General features: G+C 38.1%; 1 protein-coding gene across 3 annotated transcripts; it reads left to right on the top strand.

Annotated features, from left to right (window-relative positions):
* Positions 1-256: 256 nt before the first annotated feature.
* Positions 257-22,743, top strand: LOC146453206 (uncharacterized). 3 transcript variants are annotated; one of them, XM_085096872.1, is made up of 12 exons: positions 257-370; positions 840-954; positions 5,090-5,401; positions 8,404-8,580; positions 9,964-10,134; positions 10,932-11,099; positions 14,912-15,082; positions 15,961-16,131; positions 17,072-17,434; positions 17,741-18,019; positions 19,996-20,259; positions 21,139-22,742. In XM_085096872.1, the coding sequence occupies exons 2-12, from the start codon at positions 870-872 to the stop codon at positions 21,297-21,299; spliced, it is 2,322 nt and encodes a 773-aa protein (XP_084952998.1). In that variant the 5' UTR covers positions 257-370; positions 840-869; the 3' UTR covers positions 21,300-22,742. The 3 variants fall into 3 exon arrangements, with proteins under 3 accessions (XP_084952998.1, XP_084952999.1, XP_084953000.1); XM_085096873.1 differs by lacking the exon at positions 14,912-15,082 and having other exon boundaries at positions 21,139-22,743; XM_085096874.1 differs by lacking the exons at positions 14,912-15,082; positions 15,961-16,131.
* The last annotated feature ends 901 nt before the right edge of the window (positions 22,744-23,644 follow it).

The raw sequence follows: 23,644 nt of genomic DNA, 5'->3' as shown, positions 1-23,644 counted from the left end.
TATAGTTAAGAATGCCGTAGGGATGCATTTTAGGCATTGATATTGCGTTGTCTACCATTATGCAGTAAATGTTATAGTACACTGGGTATGCCGAAAGCTATCTTTAGCACCGCAAAGAAGAATGTCCTGTTATTTGAAATCTCAAGAGCCATTTTCGAAACTTTGACGACATCGCAGAATGAAATTGAGGGGCCCTTGATGGCACCAAAATAGAAGGCAAACTTCCCCTGTATGTTGTATTCAGTATTGCTTGTGGGCCATTTGTGTTATTTCGATTTCATTGGGCGACAGAAAACTGACTTAACCTATATAAATGAAAACGTAAACACGAAGTTATTTAATTCCATATACTTTTTTTTGAAGCGGCAAGGTGAGTTTCCTTTGTTTCTGTGTATCATATTCGCAGTTAAAGTGTTATTTGGAAACAAAAGAAATGAACATCTATTAAGTCTAGTGCTATTCTTTTGTTCATTTCGTTAAGAATGTATTAATTTCAACCATATTTAACACAAGCCGTTTTAATGTTCAGAAAGGAGATCAGCCAATCGATCGAATGCTACGCATTCAGTTCCCTTGGTATCTCTGGTTGGAAATGGTTTGAAAAAATAATTTCTTAAAAGATTTCTAGGGAAGATGGAAAGGCAATTCTCAGAGGATAAACGACTTAACTGTTGAACTCATTCAGTTTTATAGTGACCGAGGGTAAAAAGAAATTCTGGAAGTAAATGACAAAAATTTAAGTTTCTTTAGCAATATTTGAACTGCTCGTGTGCTATCTTTTGGTGTCTTCGGCACTTTAGCACTGTCCGATTCTCTCATATTTTATTTCTTCCTCTCAGATTCAAATTAGCTTCAATTGTCTACACAGAATGGAATCGATGACAGTTTGGAAGGTGCTGTACTTTCTCTCGGTTTTGTGCACATCTTGCCTTCATGTTACCTCACAGAGACAAGGTAACTTATTCAATATCACATTTGCGTAATTCATTCAATATCTAACTTATGATACTTTCAAGTGATCCACGTCAAAGACGAAACTGAAATCTTCCAACGTATTCCTGTTATCAGTGATGTACCATGGTGCAACTTGGTTACTTTTGAGATCACAAAATTATTTTTTTTACCGTATGTAACGATCGTTTCTGGAACTTACTAAACATGTTCTTAAAATAAACAAGGTTGTGGTTGATAAGACTGAGGATTAACCCTCAATAGTGTTCAATATCATGATTTCATTACCAATCTGTGCATCATCGTCTTAATAATACTAATACTAATAGCCGAATAATGAAATGAATCACTTTGATTTTCCTCTATTGTTTTTTTTTTTGTATACTGTAGTTGTGTTGTACTCGTCTCGAAACTTCAAAACTATCACTTTTTCGGCCATTTTAATTAATTTGCGCATCATGTTTCGAAACATCGCCTTTTTCCAACAAATTTGGCTTGGGCATAAAAATATCGAGAACGAAATTTAAAAGGAATTAAACCTACCAAAAACTTTCAATTGCAGTGTGAGTGAAACTTTTATTGTAATTATAAAACAATGTGTTTAAATTCTCTCCCTCAAACTTTCGTATGGTGGTAGCATTTATTTAAGTTTGATGCAGATGCAACTGACTCAAATTTTCTTGAGCTCTTGAACCATCCCAAAGAGGAGGCAAAAGAAATCGAACAGAATGCATCAGCTTAATTTAATAGTGACGACAAAAAACGGTTTGATGCACCGGTCAGACTAAAAAAAAAAAAAGCTGTAACAGCGAGGTTAAAACCACGAAAATGTGCAATCTATATTAAGATTGGAGTTGATATTGCATGTTATTGGGAAGCAAGCTCAGACAAAGTGCAATCTACGATTAATTATGCAGCGGGAAATTAAACAAGTTTCCGAAACCACCTCAAGAGAAGAGACTAGAAGAAGCACAACCAGTCTAAAGCATAAGTGACATAAGTAGAATTGCTCTCGGAAGTTTTTTTTTTTTTTTTTTTTTTTTTAATTTTTTTAATTTTAACATCAGTCCCTATCAGCGTTTTGCTTTTTGGATAGTACCCAATATACTTCCTTTCTCGGTTCTATATTCCGTCTCCCTCGAAAACAAGAAATATTAACACTCAAGTAGTCAGTGAGAAAGGAAAGGTAATGCTTAATAACGATTTTAAGGAACTTTTGAACACAGGATATGTGGACTCTTAAAAATTAACCGAAGACAACTGATCTGAAAGCCGTGTTAGTCGGGGTTTTCTAACCTTAACCAATATTTCTAATCGCTTAAACCACTTAAGCTATGACGCAGACAGTTAAATTTCCTTCAAATGTAATTTATTAATAGACACGATCCACGCAATGTGTTTAACAAACCTCTACTTTTTCTTTTCTTAATTCGTTTGGGCGAAATGGGTACCGTTTTGACGGGATAATTAAAAAAATATCAATAATTGTACAATGACTTGGGTGACGTTATTTAATTATCATTTCCATGATCCCCTAACCGATATGTTTACAATACATCCGGTAGTTTGAATTTTGCGATTCAGTTGTATTTAACCTTCAGTTAGAGAATACTCAAGGTACTAAACTGTCACATTTTAACTAAATAGACTCTAGGTTGCCTGGACTCAGTTAAAACCAAGATATAACGTGAAAGGTCACACTTACGCATTACCAGATTAACTGAGAACCACACTGTACATCATAATCACAACTGGGCACCAAAGCAAAGAACTGTTGAATGGTCACACTTAAGGATTTCATCCCAGACTAAAGCGTTGGAGTTACCTATAATATCAAATAGCTAGAATACTCAGTATTAAATACAGGGAAGTACTGCTATGGCTGTCATTTATAGCTTTGAAACCGGGTTAGGTTTTCGTCCACAGACTTGTAGCGAAGTAATTTGATCTGCGGTAAGCTTTCCACTTTTTATTATCCCACCAAGAATTGTATCGCCATGCTCAAACATTTTTTTTAGCAGCCTTTTACTGTAAAAGTTAAGGTATCACGAGAAAGGTGGGTTCAAAAGCATTTCGTTTCAATGGTCACAGATAAGGATTCCGACTCAAAATTGAACATAAAAATGATTGAATCAAGCACAGGAATTAGCACTACTTAATAGATTTTTATTTCAATGGTTATACTTAATAATTTTATTTATAGGCAAAAAAACTTGGACTAAGTTGCACAGCATTTGACTACAGGATTCCGACTCAAAATTGAACATAAAGAATGATAGAATGATAGAATCAAGCACATTTCCGTTTTTTTTTTTCTCCATATAAACGCTGTTTCGCGCTCTAGCTATTTCTTGTCCAAAATGGCATATTTCACGACCACAATATCTCTTACGTCTATCATGGGGACGACACTTTTAAAATGAAACATGACCAAAGCTCGACTCACGAAGGGATTGTATCTTGAAAGGTTTAAGTAGTTCCTGATCGCAAGAGCGGTGCGTTGTTTTCAGTATGGAATCTTTTTATAGTACCTCTAGGCTTCCCATAATTGTTTTGGTTATAATAAGTTTCAAATATGTTCCAAAATATACATGTACACTTAACGTCCTGACGTGAGTGCCTAAAAAGAGGTCTGGTCTCATATATAGCGTTTCAGTAGATTGACCAGTTGGGACACTAGACAATACCTTGCAAACGTACAGAACCATAACCGCTACACAGTCATATCAGACAGACCAGGCAGGCAACATAACACAACATAAAATAACATGATATTTATTCAAGATTAGGGGTTTTAAATTATAAAACACACATCTTGAAAACATCAAAGTGTATGGTTCTTTTTGTACATCTTACAGTTCTATGAATGCATAATGCAAACAAATTTCGTCGAACTTCGCTTTCCACCCAAATTTTTAACGAAATTTATATTGAATTCCACCAGGCTTTGGAGCGCTTTGAAAAGAAATTCCGTGTACGGTCGAACTTTTGAAAAGCGAGACGAAACTTCGCGGGTCGAAACTTTGGTGCGCCAATCCGCGAAATTTTCATTTTACACTCTTGTTATACTGTGTGGCGATGGGGTCCGTGTATGAAACCATGTGACTTGCGTTTGTGATATTAAACTACCACACAAAGACGTTATTGTTTGTGATGTCACCGGTGCTTTGGAATACTCCAACTTTTTGGGTTTGTTTATCATCAGAAGTAGGTCGTAATAATTTCTCGTTAGGTGCATCCTACTTCATCTCGTATTAGGAAGACTGTTAAGGCCCGTTTAAACATTTTACCAACATTCGTTCAAAAAAAAGGTGAACGGATGTTGGGCAAGTGTTGAACGGAGTGTTCAAACGGCTTCAACGCCATTCAACATTTTGGAGAGCAAAGGAAATGTTGAATAGGCCTTATCACGGTTTTCGACGCCATTTTGACGAGTAGGCAAACACCTCTGAAATAACAGTGTTTGTATGGAAATCCGACGTCAAATAATTTTCAAAAAACATCGCATCTGAACAATTCATGAATTGGAAACTTTTGGCACTAGGAAAACGACTTTAAGTAAAAAAAATTTGAGGGATGTAGCTGTGCCAGAAAGCGTCCAGTCGTGTTTTGAACTTTCCATGCATTTGTCTGTATAGCGAACCAGCCGTGATCTGCTACTAAAAATAGTTCGCGGGAAAAAAATGCAGGGAAATGTATAGAAAGTTCAAAACACGACTGGGCGCTTTCTGGCACAGCTACATCCCTCAAATTATTTTCTTAGAATCCTTTCCCTAGTTCCAAAAGTTTCCAATTCATGAATTTTTCAGAAGCGATGTTTTATGAAAATTATTTGACATCGGATTCCCATACAAACACTGTTATTTCAGACGTGTTTGCCAACCCGTCAAAATGGCGTCGAAAACCGTGATAAGACCTATTGATGTTGAATGAAAGTTTAAAGCAATTTAAATTTGATTCAACACGCTTTCAACGTTTTACATTCTTTCAACAGTGAACGACCTGTTCTAACGCCCCCGACGTTGGTTCAACAAGTATTGAACGCATGCTGAGGCAAATGTGGAAACCGTTTAAATGGGCATCTAAACTTCTTTTATTTTCTTTCTTTCTTTTTTTTTTTTTTTTCAATTTCCCCCAGGTTCGCCTTCACGTCTAACAGCAATAGGATGCTACAGGGACAGAGCCTCAAGCCAACGTATCTTCTCAACTCTCTATCAACAGGTCCAAGTCCGATGGTGGTGGCCGGATATTGACACCATCATAAAAACGTGCACGGATGCGGCCGTTGCCAGGGGATACCGAATATTCTCCATTCAGAACTTAAGGGAATGCCGCTGGGGACCGAACGCTGAGCGTGACTACACCAAATATGGATATGGATGGTATTGTTATAGGGGAGTCGGGTGGTACGATTCTGGAAGCGTCTACAGAGTCCAAACTCCAGCACCAGGTACGTGGCTCTATATTGTATTTAAATATCTGTTGCTTTAAATATGAGCAATTTCGCGTTCTAATTAGTTCGCATGCAGGTAGCCTTGTTCCCAGTCATCTTGGGCGTGTTCAGTATCGAATGCAAAGTCATCCGTCGTGCTGATCGGAAAAAAAATTAATTTTCTGGTTCAACCCGTCAGCTGAGCTCGATTCCGTCGAAAAGCGCCTTAATGTCTGGGAATGAAGTTTCGCTCCCACCATAAGACCGTGGACCTCTTCCTCCAGACCTATAGCATATGATCGGGACAAGTACGCAGAACATCGGATTCAAACGAAAAGACATTTGACTGTGCTTGGAGACTTAAAGGGACTACGAGAAAATTAAACAAAATAAAGCAAACTAAATCGAAACGATCCAATGCTAAATATCATGCAGAGCCTAAAATATATTCTCCTTATTTTCAACCATTTACACACTTTTTCTATATACTTAGGAAAATTATTAGCTTCATGTGCCTTCGCTACTTTTCACCGTGGGGATCCGTTCTCAGAATATTTAATTTGCGCGTTTCTTTTCTCGATTCACTTAAAATTCGCGAACGTTTACATCCGAACACCAAGATCCTATTGGTCCGCGGTATATGGTTTTAGACAGTTAAGGTGGCTGAACACAGTTTGTGCGCTTTACAGATTCTGTAAGTGATGCTATTAAGCGCGCGCTAGGGTTGTGGTACGCAAATATGGCGGTCGATAAAGTGATCCCTCAATTTCACATGAAATGGATAATAAAGTTAAGTTTTGATCCTAAATAACTAAGTTTCTCGTTTCTGGACTCTTTTTCTTTTCTTTCCGAGCAAAAAAAACAAAAACAAAAAAAACATTCACCAAGACCTTTCGCATGCTTTCATCTTTGCCATGAAACCCAAATATAACCACGCATGCGCATTTGACCAAAAAATTGCGACTGGTTGTTTTTGTGGAAATGAACTGTTTTCTAAGGAACCGCTCATTAGAATTCCCTGAAATTTGCCATGAAAACAGTTCCTTAAAAGCGTAACTCGCGTACAAAGAGAAACCTAAATCTAACAGAGGGTATCTTCACAAAACATTAAACTGCAAAATCAATATTTGCAGGAGATCACTAGGTCAAAATTACATGAAGATAGTGCAACTGTGTCAGTGTTTTGTGAGTTGTTCTGGATACAAAAAATGGAAAAAAATCTAATGAGTACATTTTCTAAAAATAAAGGAAACCTACTATTTATGGACGTTTAATAGTTCACTGTGTTGCCATGGAAACGGTACTTAGCTCAACAAGACGTACGAAAATACATTCTTTCTTAGTTGGTCTTACACCATACCAATTTTGGGCGTCCAGAAATACATAGTTTCGAAATAACGTCTTCTAACACCTGTACACTAAAAAACTGTTTTCGGCCACCTTAACTGAGTCACGTCTGTTTAAACAGACTATTCGGATTCAACTTGGTTTTCGGAACCTGTCGCAACAAACTTTCTACTTTGCCTAATTCTCTTTTCAAACTGGTCAAGGGTTGGATTTATGAAGACAATACATTATTATCTTGTACGAAGGATTTTAGTTTTGGCTTCGTTTGATCTTATTTTAAACCTGTATTGAACACCTTACCTTCTCCTATTTCCGTGTTTGACTTTTTTCCTTTGGTCTACTGCTTCTTTGAATTTGTTACTGAAAGCAAAACAGAATCTCTAAACAACATATAACCCGAACTACCGGCAAACGATTACACCACATGCAAATTAATTTGTTGCTCGAATAAAGTCTTGCTTGTTTGCTCTAACAAAGCAACAAAGATATAAATGCAACATGGAGTTGCGAAAAAAGTGTGGAATTCGTTTCGCTGCTTATAATACAGCAACGTCACAATTCACACCAAATAACAAACATTACAAATCAAAAGAAACTAAGGCTGTGGTTCCGTCACACAAATACCACTGACGTTTCCATCTAACTCTATTGATTTGGATCGTTGTGGGAAAGCAAAATTATACAATTTGATGTAACTGACATGAGTTTTAAACTCTCCAGTGTGAGTGTAGCCAGAAAATAGAACCTAAATAAATATGCGATAGGACAACATAACATTCTACCCCAAAAAAGGAATTACTAAACAAAGAAGAAATATATCAATAAAGAGAGTTATTTTAATTTTAATCTTATCGTCACTGAAGCAATTTCCACCAAATCTCGCTGCTTTGATCGAAAAATGATAAATTCTGAAATGAAGACGACCAACATGAACAGTCCCATGGTTCCATTTGTCTTCACGAGTTTCACGGGTCACTGCTATGTTTTTAATCTTATAACAGACTGTTCACAGTCCCCTATTTTTCCGTGGGATTTTCGATACTCGGACGCTTCGATCGAACTCCCGCCATCTTGGTTTATAACGACGAGCGCAACCAGGGGAGAGTGCGTAAACTACCGAGCGGGAGTGGGTAGACTAATTTGGTCTCCCCGAATGGGAAATTTCCAGAGAAAACGGGATCTCTGAAAACTAAGGTAGTCCCAAAATCCCAAATGGAATTTCCAAATGGATTATATGCGTTCAATTTGCCCATTTTGTACTAAATCCAGGCCATAATAGTACTACAGTCAAACATCCCGCAAGCAGCCAAGATTTAGTGGTCGCTTGCGAGAGCCGAGCCAGAGGGGCTTTCTTCCGAGAACAGGTCCGGCACATCTCCTTATTAGAAAAAAAATTCATCGTATAGTTTTCCTAGTTACAATACGAGCAGTGCTAGGTTGTCATTAAAGGTTCCTCGCGTTCGTAAACTCTGAGTAGCGTAGTACATACAGCAAAGATGGAGATCTGAGCATGTGTCAAGTGGTCGTTTACAAGAGGTTCCAACTATAGAACTTTGATGGGAAAATTTGGTGTTTTGGCTTAAGGGAGCTGATCGCATATGGCGGTTCGACTGTATAACTATACTATTTTGAACAATTTTCTTACCAAAATGATATCTTCTTTGTTTCGCTAGTGAGCGGTCAATGGACAAGCTGGTCTCCATGGAATCAATGTAGCAAAACTTGTGGAGATGGAACACGATCCCGCACGCGCAGCTGCACCAATCCCCCACCGTCCAACGGTGGTGCCCAGTGCCATGGACCTGGAGCCCAGTCTCAGATCTGTAGAAGAACCTCCTGTGGAAATAGAGGTTTGTTTTACGGCGCTTTTGATTGGTTGCTTTACAGTCCGTCTACGTCTCGCGTGACCAGTATTTCTGAGAATGAAATGAACATTCGGATTCCTCTTGGTAATGTCCGGCCGTGATTTGAATGGAATCTTGACATTTCTCTGGGAATCTATCCGAAACAGAGGCAAAAAACTAAGAAAAAAAAATCAAAATACTTAAAAAATGATTTTTATGCTTGAAGTAGTTAATACTGTAATGTAAAAGAAAAATTCATAGCTCTATACCGTCAATAAACTAGGGAATTTTCTACGGGAACTCTGAAATCTCGTTGGCGATTTCCAAAATCGACCTACGTTCAAATTTAAAAAAAAAAACTGGTCATGGCGTGATTTGGATTAACTGTAAAATCTCTTCCATGGCTAAACCAATGCTGGTTTCTTCGTGTGGATTGACTGTAAAACCTCTTTAGAAGAACAGGAGTGTGAAGATAAAGTTTGAAAATTCGCGCGAAAAGATGACGCGTTCGTATCGGGCCATTTATATTGGCCAATCAGATTGTAGAACTTGACTGATTTTACCAGATGTCTTTTCTGAAGGAAAAAAATATCTGGGTACTTGATTTTTAACTTTGTACGCGAAATTATTTTGCGGCAACACGTTGCAAGTTTTTGAGGATAGATAAAAACTTGATATGTGTTACCGCAAAAAATTCTTCGTTAAAACGTTACATGTAAACTTTTTTATAAGGCAACAACGTCGCGTGAAAAAGATGTTCCATACCTTTAGTGTGTCGATTAAATCTTAAAGGGGTGACCATTGACACATTTACGCGAGTGAACCAACTCCTCAAATCACAAATACCCCAGCCCTCTCCCGTTAGATTATTTCTGCCTCAACAATTGATTTCACACCCCACTACCGTAAAGAAGGCATTGTAACACTACAGTCGCTATCGAAGATATTTGAATTTCGCGGTCGCTAATCAGGCTACGCTTTGTCAATCGCCACCTTTGTTTTACGAACAATAAAGACTCTCAGTTCCCTTAAACAACAACAACAACAACAACAACAACAACAACAAGACCATAAAAGGATCGAAAATGTGTCCTACTATCAACCCAAAGTTTGATACGCAAGATACTGAACAGCACGGGGTGCTAACTTTTGACTTTGCGGATTGAATCCACAAGATAGAAGAATAGAACAATAGCAGATTCGTGTCATCCCAAATTTTTACAACAAATATTTGAGGAACGTCGTGTAGGTCGGCTTTTGCTTTGAGACAGGACAACGCTACGAATGTGCAGAATAAGTTCCAAAACCTCCTCCATTTCGACTCGCCAGATGTTTTTTAGGTTTATGCGTTGGGATTAAACTACGGTATTTCGTTTTCTTCCATTATAGTTGACGGTGGTTGGTCTCCCTGGTCACCATATTCTCGGTGCACGTTGACGTGCAATGGAGGGACACAAATACGTTCTCGTACGTGCTCGAATCCATTCCCCCTGCATGGCGGTCGTGCATGCCCGGGCCACAGGCTTCAACGGCGGACATGTAACATTCACCCGTGCCCAGGTGGGTCTGCTCATAATATACAATACGTATGACAATTATATCGGTGATATGTTACTAACTGAGTGAAGTAAAGTAAGCCAAGACAGCATGAACTGTTAGATAGATGAGCTCCTGAGCATGAAGACAGGGTTAAAACATGCCACTCAAACAGGGGGAAGGAGAGAGACCATTACAATCATATTTTTAAAGTAACCTAAATCAAGCTTACGTATGTCAGTTATTATATTTATTTAGTTAAGGTGGCACACCACCGTCTCCAGTACTTCCCACTAATGAATCATTATTACCAATTTACAGCAACAATACTGCAACAATGGTATCAAAGAAATTCCTAAAAATAGGTAAACGAGTTATGGTCATTTTCTACAAAAAGGTCAAAAAGGTGGATGTGAAACCCTCCCTACAATGTTTTTAAAACTTTACAAAAAGTTGCATCTTACCATGATTTAGCATACTGGTCACAACTGCATAATAATAATAATAATAATAATAATAATAATAATAATAATAATAATAATAATAATAATAATAATAATAATAATAATAATAATAATAATAATAATAATAAACGAGAGTCATCCAGCACGTTTTGAGTCAAAATTAGCTTATATTTTTGCCATGGACACTAACAGTAAAGACAAAAAAACCATAACCTGTTTCCCAATGTTTAGGAATTCCTTTGATACCAATGTCTGTAGTATCAACAGATAAAGAGTGGTGGTAATGATCCACGAAATTATAAGTGCTGGCAACTGCTAGAACCATTGTGAGCCACCTTTAATGATATTCCGCTACAGGCATGGTTCAAGGGAGATGGTCCCTATGGCAACCTTGGGGCCCTTGCACTGGAAGCTGTGGCAGTGGATCACAAACAAGAATAAGAACGTGCACCAACCCTTTTCCAAGGAATAGCTGCCTTGGTGCAAACTCACAATCTAGGAGATGCAACCCAAATAGTTGTTCTGGTAAGTCCATACATGTAGATGGCGGCAGGTTTCTTTTTCAGGTCACAGGTCACAGGAAGTTTTTCGGCAATCTAATGTTGTTGTTGTTGTTGTTTTTTTTTTCATATAAGGAGGGGGGGGAGTGTCAAGTTGCATGTTGTGGTATTTCCTTTGTACAAGGAGACAGTTAAACAACCTGGTGTGTATAGTAAAAGGAGTATTGGGGTGCTTACCATTTACGCAAACTACCCGGAAGGAAATTGTCGCCATAAATACAAAATGATTTAGCTTGTCTTAACAAAAGCTGGAAAACATGCAGTACATATGAACATCAGCTTTAAATCCCAAAAGGAGTAAAAAAAATGCATCACTTTGACCAGAAGACCATGATTTCAGAAGTACTCCAAATGGAATGATGCGTACCATCCTCCAAAGGTTCTTCACCTTCTGACCTGTGACTCGCAACCCATAGAAAAACCTGCCACTTTATATAGTAGCAATTTTCCTATCCATGTTGAATCCAAGAGGTTCACTGTTTTTCAGAAGCATGTTACCCATTTAATTACAGAGGTTATTCATAGCTCTACATAAGCTACAAACCTAGAGAAAACTATATATTTTCATAACGGTCAGATATCCTGGGCCTAGTAGTTTAAAGGCCGATTAACTTTATCCTGGATTAAGTCAACTTTGATTCAAGTTTAATATATTACTTAACAATAAAGATTCTTCAAAAAGATTTTTATCCTTCAGTTGTGACTTTGAATTTTCTTTACCATTAGTTTAAAATTAGTCTTTTTAAAAACATTTTTAACGAGCGGGATGAAAATCTCTGTCAACGTTTAATTGTGGCGCGATGGGCGTTATTAAATCGGTTTTCGGAAAACCAACTTGAATTGTTGATTCGAAGCAAGTGCAATGAAATTTAACAGGTCAGCAAAAATAAATAAATAAATAAATAACAGTTAGGTACATTTCTCCACGTGACGAGCATAATTTACTATTTACCTTCTTTCTCTCTTCTTCTCCTCTTCTATAAACTAAAAGTATTGTTCGCTGTTGGACTGGCCTCGTGATTTCATAACAATGTAACCGACACAAGAAGGAGAAATCACCAGACAGTTAAGACGCAATTGCAGCGAAAATAGCTTCTCGTCCACCACATTTGGTTGTTATATTTAAATCTCTCGATAATTCCTAAAGTTATTTCCGGTTGGAGTTCCAGTATTATTGAAAAACTTCCATTTCTTTAGTCAAACACAAGCCTTCATTCATTCTTTACGCTATTTTAAATTGTTATTTAAACCCAGTTTCGCTCGGTTGTTTAGATAGGAGCAAACTTGGAGTCTAGTAACTTCGAAGCATGTGAACAAAGGGGTGGATTTAGCACTGTCGTTTATACTTTTAAAAACATTTAGCCCGTCTTAAACAGGATGTGGGCAGAAAATTGCCGCACTGATTTCAAACACGCATAACTTTCTTTTAATATCAAAACAAATGCCACCAAACCCCGTGCCTTAATGCTAACTTTGGCATAGTATGCTAAATCACTTACATGTGGCTTGATGTTTCCTTGGCAACCACAGTTTGGACGGGCATGTTTTTTCTCAAATTTCGTCTTTTCCTTACTTTTCATTTTACTTGTAAAATTATTTTTTCAAGTCTTACCTGCATGGTGATTTTCTTAGGTTAATGAGAAATGGAGAAAACTATGAAGACTGAATTAAATAGCGGCCATTCACTGATGGCTTTCAGACCTCAAACAAACCAAATTGGAACGTCTCCTATTACATACTGTTCATATTCAGTTTGATAATTAATGCCCTGTAAGTTATTAAAGGCGGGAGCAGGGGGAGGGGGAGACACTGATCCCTTTCTCTGGCCTCAGGAAGGAAAGTAAAGGTGTAAGGCGAAATATGGCTCTAAGGGGCACTGTCACAGAGATTTTGGTGTATTTTGATTAAGGATACTCAAATATTTGATATAGAACCTTTTCTCTAACATGAAATTGTTCGTAGAGTACCGAGAGGAAAATATTAACTGATTTTTCCAATGAAGAACAAACTATGAATAAGTTTATTGCAATTCTCAAAAAAATACGGAGGAAGAACTTGAAAAAATTGGCCAAATTTTTCAAGTTTTAATCCATTTCCATCCGAAGCCATCTGCAACAAGAGATAATAAATACTACCTAAAGTATACCAGTAGGGTAATTGGAAACATTACTGAACCATTATTTTAACATTTTTATCGATACAAGTCTGATTTTTCGCTTTTCAAAGGCACGCTAAATATCGGTGACACTGCCCCAACTCAACTGATTGTAATTAATGATCAAAATAGAGCAGTTGCCGCTGGGTTTTCAACTGAGTATATTCTTTGCTCAAAATTGAGGCCTATCACAGGGTCAATGTTACTTTATAATAACCTCTTACTAACCGAGCGCGAGGGCCGTGCTGGGGAATATTGGGCCGAGGTCGTGCCAGTACGGACCGAGCGCAGCGAGGTCCGTACAAAAACGACCGAGGGCCAATATTTCCCAGTACGGCTCAAGCAAGCTAGGTTAGTAAGTAGTTTATTATATGGCACTGGGAGCAAACTTGTTTATTTACAAAAACGCACTTCCGGTCACTTGAAATCAAAGGGTTTTCGTCGTGACGTGTTTTTGATGACGCGAGCAACCCAGAAAGAACAAGCTACGGTACCACGAGCTTGAAAACAAATTTACTGAACGTTTACATGTAATCATGTTGATTATAGAAAAGACTTCAAAAACGATTTGTAGCGGAATTTGACGAAAATCTTAACAGCAGCGGTTTGTTTTTGAAACTCACAAAAGGGTTTCGTCGATCCCAGAAAATTTACTAGCGCATTACAAAGTACGGATCAAGAAAAGGTTGCTGTGAAACTCATATTCAACTTTCAAAGAAGCAGCATTAAGTCAATCGTCCTCATCGCTCTCATCTCTGGCTCGGAAACCCAAGTGTAGGAGTAAAAACCACCACACAGTTCTTTGAAGTGCAACTGGATTGGAGTCGCCGAATTCTTCTGCCTCTTCTTCGTTTTCGTCAATCGCCTGAGCGGCTTGCAGCTCGTTTCTCCTGTCGTGCTCGTGAACAAGTGACTTGTTCTTCGCAGCTAGAACTCTTCTCGATTTTTCGAACTCATTATCCTTGAGTATGTTGAATGGATATTTCTTCTCAGATAAGTATCGCTGTATATCGCGCTGAAAACTGGAAAATGTTGCTGGCTCGTATTCACTATTTTTTCTGCGTAAGTTCATAAAAAAAAAAAAAAATTGACAAAAGGTGGTCAAGCTCGCACGCAGGTAGGCTTTCAATTGTTTGACTATTCAAGCCATTAGCTCCAATAAAACGGCGTAGAGTGTTTATATCAGTAGACGCCTCCCTTTTGTGTTTTCACTTTTCTGTTTGTTTATGAGATCGTCAATAACTTCCTGGCTTTCGCTGATGCCTGCTTCAGAGGTTTCTAGATCTTCGAGATAGTAAAATATGATTTGTAAATGATATTCTTCTTCGTCCATGTTAGAATTAGTCTTTTGAGTAGTTTCTTTGCGAAGAATGAAAGTATTTTCAGGTTTCTTTTGGCAGTTTGAGCTGCAAATTTTCAAATTTGCCGCTGCGGTTGTAAACAAAAATACGCGGCTTATGACCGTTTCCATGGAAACGGTCCGTATTGTAAAATCCCGATCAAGAAAGAACCAATCAGAACGCGCGGATATACCTCAAGACTACCTTGCCATATAATAAAGGTGCCTATGGCACATGCAGAGTGCTGATCATAGTCTAATTATTTAATTTTCTTCGTACTAGTAAACGGCGGGTGGTCTGCTTGGCGTCTCTGGGGTTCTTGTAGCAGAACCTGTGGGGGAGGAACACAGACGCGAACAAGAACATGCACGAACCCTCCGCCCAGCAGTGGAGGTGCTACCTGTCCAGGAGGAAGCTTTGAATCCCGGCAATGCAATGTGAATCCATGTACAGGTATGACATTAGTCTCAATCGTAATAGCCCAAGCTGATACAGAGAAACGATTTCTGGGCCTACTCAACAGTGGCTGAGGGAAGACGGCAAATTCCCCTAAGCCTCGGTTGCCTAGCGTGATGCTACAGCAAAATATACACAATTCCTGATTCTACTGAACTTGTTTACCTCTTGTTATCTTCATGTCATAAAAGATCACAAGACGACAGCTCAAGTCAAAAATTGCATCTGTCACGCTGTCACGTGTCACGTTGCTGAAGTATGTTGATGATATCAAGTATTGGTATCGGAGTCGACCAACATGGCAATGTTTCTCGATTGGTAATTTTCAGTACTTCTCGGATTTCACCAACGGGTCTAATTGTTCAGCTTAGTTAACAACAACCCAACTAATGCACAGAATCTAGTATCGTTCATCTTTATCTGCGGATGGCTCGGATGGAAAGGGGTTGCCGCTTGAGAAAATTGGCCCATTTTTTCAAGTTCCTCCTCGTATGTAGCTTGGAAAAATGGCTAAAAAGTGATAATAGTTTATTTTTGCACAGAGAAATAGTTTCATATCTTCTTCTCGGTGCTCTAAGAGCAATTTTATGTTTGAAAAGATGTTCTTAGTCAAACATTTGAGCATTTTTGACCAACATACAGCAAAATCTCCGTGACAGTGCCCCTTTAAAAATCCAAACGCATCTATGATCTCTGTACAGGCTGTCCACAGTGCCTGAAAATTGAAGTTTTCTTTTATTAATAAGCGCAGCGTACTTTCAAGTCTTAAGTGTTGTCCAAGAAACACTGCTTTGGTCAACGTTACTATCAAAAGATATCTATAGTGCATAAAGAGTGGCGATCAAAGTCTAATTATTAAATTTACTTTATCTTAGTGAACGGCGGGTGGTCTGCTTGGCGTCCCTGGGGTTCTTGTAGCAGAACCTGTGGGGGAGGAACACAGAGACGAACAAGAACATGTACAAACCCTCCGCCCAGCAGTGGAGGTGCTACCTGTCCAGGAGGAAGCTTTGAATCCCGACAATGCAATGCGAATCCGTGTCCGGGTATGGAAGCAATCTCAGACGTAACATCCTCTGACACGCAGGGGCAGTCAGTCGGGGGCGGGCAAAACGGTGCGAAGAAAGTTTTCAAGAACGGGCGAAGGAGTTTCGCACGCCCACGACTGACTGCCCCTGGGTCACCGAGGATGCAAGTGTAATAGCCCAGGATGATATACAGAGAAACGATTTCTGAGCTTACACAACAGTGGCTGAGAAAAGACCGCAAATTTTCCTATGTCACGGTTGCTTATCGTGACGCCACAGCAAAATATACACAATTCCTGATTCTAACTTGCCTACCACTACCTCTTGTCTACCTCTTGCCTATCGCTTAATTTCATGTCGTAACAGATCACAAGACGACAGCTTAAGTGTAAAAATAAATGCATCAAAATGCGTAGGTAGTTAGGTGTCACGTTGGTGAAAACAACAGCATTTTGCTATCCACTTTCCCCAGTATTTCTAAAAGCTTGCGTTCTTCACGGTATTGAAATATTATATGAAAATATAATATTATTAGGTTATTTAACAAGAAAAATTCCCAATAACGAGTAAATGAAAAAAAAAAAAAAAAAAAAAAAAGAAGGCGGACAAAAGTTTCTTCAATTTGCCTACGAGCATGTGTTTTCATTATTTTATTGTTTAAAAAAAGTCGGTGACATTAACAAATTGTAACACAAGAAATACCTGCAGTAGACGTAAAATTTCCTGAATGGTCACATGATTTGTGTCAAACCTTTTCGGGATAATCGACTATCGATACTTTTCAAGTAGATTTTAGTATTGGTGATATCAAGTATTGGTATCAAAGTCAACCTAACCATGTTTCTCAATAGCTAGTTCCCAGTGTTCCTCGGATTTCACCAAGGAATCTGGTGCCCGAAAGAAAGATTTCCGTCTGCCATCGCTTAAAAATCCAAACCTATCAATGATTTCTATACAGGTTGTGTCCAGGGAAGAATCGTGACCGACAGATGTGGTCGGACTTGTACATGTTCCGGTGGGCGTCTCGTTAACTGCGCGCGCGTCAGACGCGAGTTCACTGCCATGAGAACCGCTGACCGTGTGAGGTACATCAGAGCGGTCCGCACAGCGTCCACAGACCCCAGGTACAAGCCTGACTACGATCAACTCATCACACTACACCGAACAATATTCCAGTCTGGAATTCATGCACGAGATCACTTTCTGCCGTGGCATCGATGGTTTGTTCTGCAGTACGAGAACATTCTTCAACGTATCGATTGTCAAATAACTGTGCCTTACTGGGATTGGAGTTTGGTTGCTGACACTCCATGGCGTTCAGGTAAGCTAAAGTCTTGAAATGCGATTGTAACTTTTGGAAAAGAAAATGCTCTTCGAACGTTTGCAAACGTGGCACTGTAACCGTTTTAAGTTATAAAGACGCGCCTCTCAAACTCAGATATGCAGCTTCATTTTTGCAAATGATTTTTTTTTCTTTTGGAGAAACGGTATAAACTTTAGGAACACTGTGATCAGTCAAATGAAATCTTATGTGCTATTTCTCTTCGCACTGTTTATTTATATACGTAAAATGTCAAAAACATTTTCTTCTGTTGCCTACAGTTTCCATTTTTGCTTTTTAATCCAGGTCCTTCCGACCTTTGGTCTGGTGGCGACAGTGGCTTTGGCGGGAACGGAGAGCAACCAGCTCCACGATGTGTTACTGATGGGCCGTTTAGGCGAGGGGCCTGGAACGTGGTACCGTCTGCCGGAAATGGATGCTTACGCCGCGAGTTTAATCTTACGGATACTCCCCCTCCTTCAATGATGGTCACAGCGGTGCTCAGGCTCCCACCTTCCAGCTTTAACGATTTTGAAATTACCATGCGGATAAATCTTCATGACACTATTCACTGCTTAATCGGAGGTACATTGTCCAAACTCGTTATCTAATGGTTTCTTAGAGGCTAATTTAAAGGGGAAGTATCGCGCAAATTTGCTGTCATTTCAAAACCCAAAAATGTTTGTCTGTCAGCAGAAACAACGAAATAATTGTCAATAAAACTGTCGATTAGTGCCTTTGGCCAGAGACAGAGTAGGTTGGTATGGATTGAAACTTGAAAAATATTCGGCTAATGTCTTTCAAGTTCCCGCATTTTTGTTTCCAAAAAATGCACTAGAACAGATCACGAGTTGTTCTTTTTAAGAATTGAGTTGATTTATTTCCTCTCGTCATTCTAGAATTATTTGGCTGTTGATTGGAGGTCTTATTTCATAATTTTTAACAAAAGATATCAAAAACCCCATGATACTTTCCCTTTAAGAGTACCGATTAATCGCGCTGAATAGTAAGTTCAAACGCATTGTCCAATAGGCCATTTCAGAGGTGATGTGAGCCTCATTATCAAAACGAGGCTAAGTGCAAAGTTTTTATTATGAAAATTAGTTCTCATTCAGATGCAAACAAAACTAATTTTCATATGAAAAGCTTTGCACTTAGCCTCGCTTTCATAATGAGGTTCACAGCAACTCGGAAATGACCTATTTACACGTTACAATTTGTCGGCCGATTTCTTTTTCTGTTGGTGTAGCACTGTGTAAATGAAAAATCGTCCTGATTCAAGAAAATCTCAGCACCGCCACATTTATTTTTGTAAATCGGGCCGATTTTCGTCTGCGTTTTCATTTCCTTTGCCATATTTGGCCATATCTCCCCGACTAACAACAGCAACAACAACAACAACAACAACATTAACGTTATTTTTACAAACTGAAAAAAGGCCTTCGAAGACCGCAGTTAGCAGAGCTAACCAGAAGTGATGTAAAAAAGCCCTTACTTATACATCATTCAAAGAGACTAAGAGCATTTAGATATTATGGAAAGCCAGGAGAGCAAATGTGGTATTGTGCCTCCTTTTATCTGCAAGCGGTTGGTAACAGTTTTTGATAAATAGCGGTATATATGTTAGTTACGAGAATTTGCAACTACGTACATTTTACACCACAGCCGTGAGTAACAACATCCATACACGCAGTTTCGTGCAGAGACCAATAGAAAAGGCAATAGACGAAGGGATATACAATCTGCATACTGCTTTAACCAAAAACAGAGGGCTATGCAAAAACACTAAGGCTTGATATGACGACGGACGCCACCGATTATTAATAGACCAATAGGCCCCTCCGAGTTGCTTCGAACCTCATTAGCAAAGCGAGGCCAAGTGCAAAGTTTTTACTATGAAAATTAGCTTTCATTCATGACAAACAAAACTAATTTTCATATGAAAAGCTTTGTAGTTAGCCCGTTGCTTTTATAAGTAGTTGTACAGCAACTCGGAAATGGCCATTTTCGATATATTAAAATTTTAACTTAGCTCCGAGGCTTAGGGGAATAAAACAAACGACATTATGCGGAGGCCCGTATATGAATAATTATTTCTTTTTTGTTTTAATCCCCTCAGCCGCGCAGTTAAGTTAGAATTTTAATATTTCACATTCGATCTATTGGATTGCTAAAACAATATAAATTGTTAAAACATCGTTTAGGATAATTTCTAGGGTACGAATTTTTTCAAACACGAAATAGCGAGCTGGATCTTGCACGAAAGACAACAAAACCATCTATTAAATGTTTAAATAGTAATGTTGTCTTCGTCCAGTCTTCAGCCAGGTTTAGTTCTATCAGTGGGAATTTACGTTTATCTGCGCTTTGCTATTGGTGTTATTCTACTTACGTCCAGAAATGCACCTAACCCTGAATTTGGGTACTGCATATCAAACAGGCCTTTTTGTCGTCTTTATATGACTTCATGTTTCATGTTTTAATGAGGACTAAGATTAGGGGACACCTTGTAATGTCCATCATACAGTTCATGAATCTCACTACTGTGCATTTCTGGACAGGTCACATGTGTTCATTCGATTCAGCCGCTGCTCCCGAGTTTGCCCTTCATCATAGTTTCATGGACAAAATCTGGACGGACTGGCAGCGGAGAAGTCGCGCTCATTTGAACGCTCATTTCCCTCGAGTTGCTACCAACATGCCTGGTACTGGAGGCCTTCATCCTAGAGATGTTTTAGATAACTCCAGATTACCAGGTGGTGTGAGGGTGGATTACCAAGTCTCACAAGGTGTACAGTCCCGCGGTGTTCTCCAGAGTCTAGGAGGTAATTATCTTGTCGATCGGAAAAAAATAAAGTTTAAAAACTGAGACAAAAATATCAAGAAACAAAGATATACTGCCCTAATTGACCTTATTCCAAAATGGCTGCCATTTTAATATTCTTTTGTTCGCTCGTTCTTAATCTCAAAACTCAAAAGAATATTTTACCTTGAACGAACCAAGAAGGGCTAATTTGAATGCAAACAAAAGAATATTAAAGCTTTCAATAATCCATTACGTGCTTCGTGGCCTGGCCTTTGAGTGAAAACGAGGCTGAAGTTGACTCTGTTTTGATAAAAGCCTCAGCGCTTTTCACATGATTGATTCAAACTAGTTTATAGCATAAGGACGACATTTTTAACGTTTTTACCACAAAAACCTTTTTCAACCACCTTGTACAGGTTAACAAACAACGTCATCTACAGAACTATTCAGAAACTTTAATTTGATTTTTTTTACAAACTTATGAATTTTTTTTTTTTTTTTTATGTCAAATATCCCTTTGAATATTTCCCCCACATGTTCACAAACTTTTATACTACCACAGCCACGCCCTGTTTATTGCCGGGTTATAAGGTGAATCGTCTTCACACTTAAGGCTTTCGTCAGAAAGTACATAAGTTCTCAGCAAATGGACTTTGGTTCTTTTTTTGAGGTTACTTCTCAATTTCGTTCCCAGGGTTTTTCAACTCTCCCTCCCCTAGAAACTAAGTCAGTTGCTAATCTCGTCCTGGCGACTTAGACATTCATAAAAAATTAAATAATCAATGATCAATGACATCAGTGAGTAATCGATTGGAAATTGATAATCAATTATACAAAACATGTGGTGGCCTATTGATGTTATTGATTACCTCTAAAGTAATTTGTTTTTGCATTTTAGCTTTGAGGCAAAGTCCTCGACCACGTGTTGCAGTGTTAAGTGAAAAAGCGATTAAGCTGTTCAACGTATCAAAATCAGAGGTGGAAAGAGCAAAAAGACTGGGTAGGAGGCTTCTGCCGCTGCCCAACAAACCTGCAGGGAAAAGAAGCGAAGGTTTATGATTCAACCGAAATTTTCTAAGAAACAAACATTTCTTCGAAATATAATAGATTAGAAAAGAAGGCGCATATGATTTAGAGACTCTCCAAGATAAGTAGCTAGGGGTTTATTTGTCAGTCAAACCGACAGCGGTTAATTGACGGCAAACATAGTTGCTGGAAATAAACACGTACTCATGATTTTTCCGCCAGATTTTTGCCGTCCGGCATTTATCAGTGTCACCCACGTTTCAAGTGAGGTAACCAACGGATTTTAAGCTTCTGTCACAATTACCTTAGCAGTGACTTAATTGAAAGTATAGGGGTTTGCTGTTTGCTGCGGAAAGCGGTGCTTAACCTCTGTACTGAATAGCTTATCTTTACATAATTAAGAAAAATATGAGATTTTGAGCTGTAACTTCCAAAAGTGCTCCAAAAGAATTATTTATTATGCTATTTTTGAACGATAAAAACTAACTTCTATGTAATAGAAGAGGGCAAAAAATTGTCAAACATATTTTCTCCACATCGATCAGCGGTGTGAAATTCGCCTGGATTCAAATTAAAACAGTCGTCATTTCAGTTACCCAGATCATGATGCTAAGTCCCATATTAATAGGATTTTAGAATTATCGCTGAAAGAAATTAGAATTTGATATACATACTGCATTACAAAATTTTCAATGAAAATAATCGAGCTTCAGACTAAAGTTCGACATTAATACCTTGCATTAATGAAATGCTGTTCAAATGGTCTTGTAAGAGAACCAACTCTTTAGCTCTTTTATCTTTATACTATCGTTAGATGATACAAACCATTTATCCGCCACAAAGGAAAAAAGTTACAAGAAAAAAATAATAACAAAATCATATGGGTAGATGTTCACTCCAGAAACTATTTTACTCTATGGATCGTAACTTTTCAAACGGCTCCCTGGACTGAAGAAGAGGTTACAAGAACTACGTTCCATTGCTTTTTGTTATGACGCCATCTGCCACGTCCTTACCTCCCCTCCGCCCCCCCCCCCCCCCCCGCCCACCTTACTTCCGCTTCATCCAAGCTTTGCCACAAATCATAGTGGAGGAGGTTAGTTCCCAGACTCTCATAGCTTCTTAAGTGGGCACTTTGGATTGCCGGAGGTTGTCTGTTTCTCTCCTTTACCAGACACCACTTCTTTTAGAATGATATTAGTGAACGATTTTATTATAATTCAATTTTTTTTTGATTACGTTTCACTTTCAAACTTTCAAAATGAAGTACTCACTTTAATCCATTGTGAAAATCTGGTAATAAACTACAATAGCACCTCAAACATTTAGGTTTAATCTGCTATTGAATAAAAAGTAAAAAATTATTGCATTAAAATGCTCTGTCGAAATTTGATGTTTATTAAACAATGGTTGCTTTGACTTAATTTCAATTTAATTTATGTTTATTCATAGATATTATATTTTATATGTATTTTTACAATTATTAAGCTGGGCAATATAATTGCATTGCAGTAATATCCCCGTCAATGTGATTTCTGATCTCTAACTATTTGTTATTATTCTTTTTGTGCTGACAAATCCCCACCCACACGCACCCTTTTCCCTTATACCAGCTGATTTTCAATAGGTGGTTTGCATTGCGCCATGTTGTTGTACAAAAGAAAAAAGACGATTTGTTCACATGGTTTGCATAAAAATGGAATTAACTCTGAGGGGAGAAAAACCTCACTGTTCCTATACACCAACACGGCCGCCATGATGTCGCATGCAAACCATCAATCGCTGAAGGGGAATCAATCATTAGGGATCCCTTATTTTGACACCAATAAAGCCATAATCGTGTAATAATTTTGTTTAGTATTTTATCCTTTTCTTGACGCCCACTACTGTATTGTAGTAAGTAATTACGGGGATCTTTTAAACTCTGTTTGCCTGATATAATAATTGAGTTTTGTGAAACATTGCCAATCTGGTATTATTATTATAATTATTATTATTATTATTATTATTATTATTATTATTATTAAATAGGTTTTAATAGCTCTTTTTTTCTACTTTTAACTTGTAAATATCAATTTTGCTTGGAATATTATAATAAAGTATTATTATTATTATTATTATTATTATTATTATTATTATTATTCAACCTAACCTAGGCTCTGAGTTCCCTGGTGAATATATTAAAAGGTCCGAATTCTTGGTGTACAGAGTGTCAGAGTCCACTCCCCTATTTTCGACCAAAATACTTTATTGTCGATACCATTTAACAAGCAAACACAACACGAAAATGCATCTCCATATTTCTGATCAGTACTGTATGAAAGAACATAGTCTATTTTAGGAAAAAAAAACTTTCAACCAGATAGCTCAAAATTACG

The sequence above is a fragment of the Pavona decussata genome, unplaced genomic scaffold (genome assembly GCF_977016875.1).
Source record: "Pavona decussata unplaced genomic scaffold, jaPavDecu1.1 SCAFFOLD_344, whole genome shotgun sequence".
NCBI lineage: Eukaryota > Metazoa > Cnidaria > Anthozoa > Scleractinia > Agariciidae > Pavona > Pavona decussata.
Note: the sequence above shows the minus strand (reverse complement) of the source record. Positions and strands in the feature narration are given on the sequence as shown.

Excerpts from the sequence above, each read along its gene's own strand:
- LOC146453206 (XM_085096872.1), top strand. The coding sequence starts at position 870 with ATGGAATCGATGACAGTTTGGAAGGTGCTGTACTTTCTCTCGGTTTTG. Across the intron at positions 5,402-8,403 it reads AGTCCAAACTCCAGCACCAG|TGAGCGGTCAATGGACAAGC; the intron begins GTACGTGGCTCT and ends TTGTTTCGCTAG. Across the intron at positions 11,100-14,911 it reads CAACCCAAATAGTTGTTCTG|TAAACGGCGGGTGGTCTGCT; the intron begins GTAAGTCCATAC and ends TCTTCGTACTAG.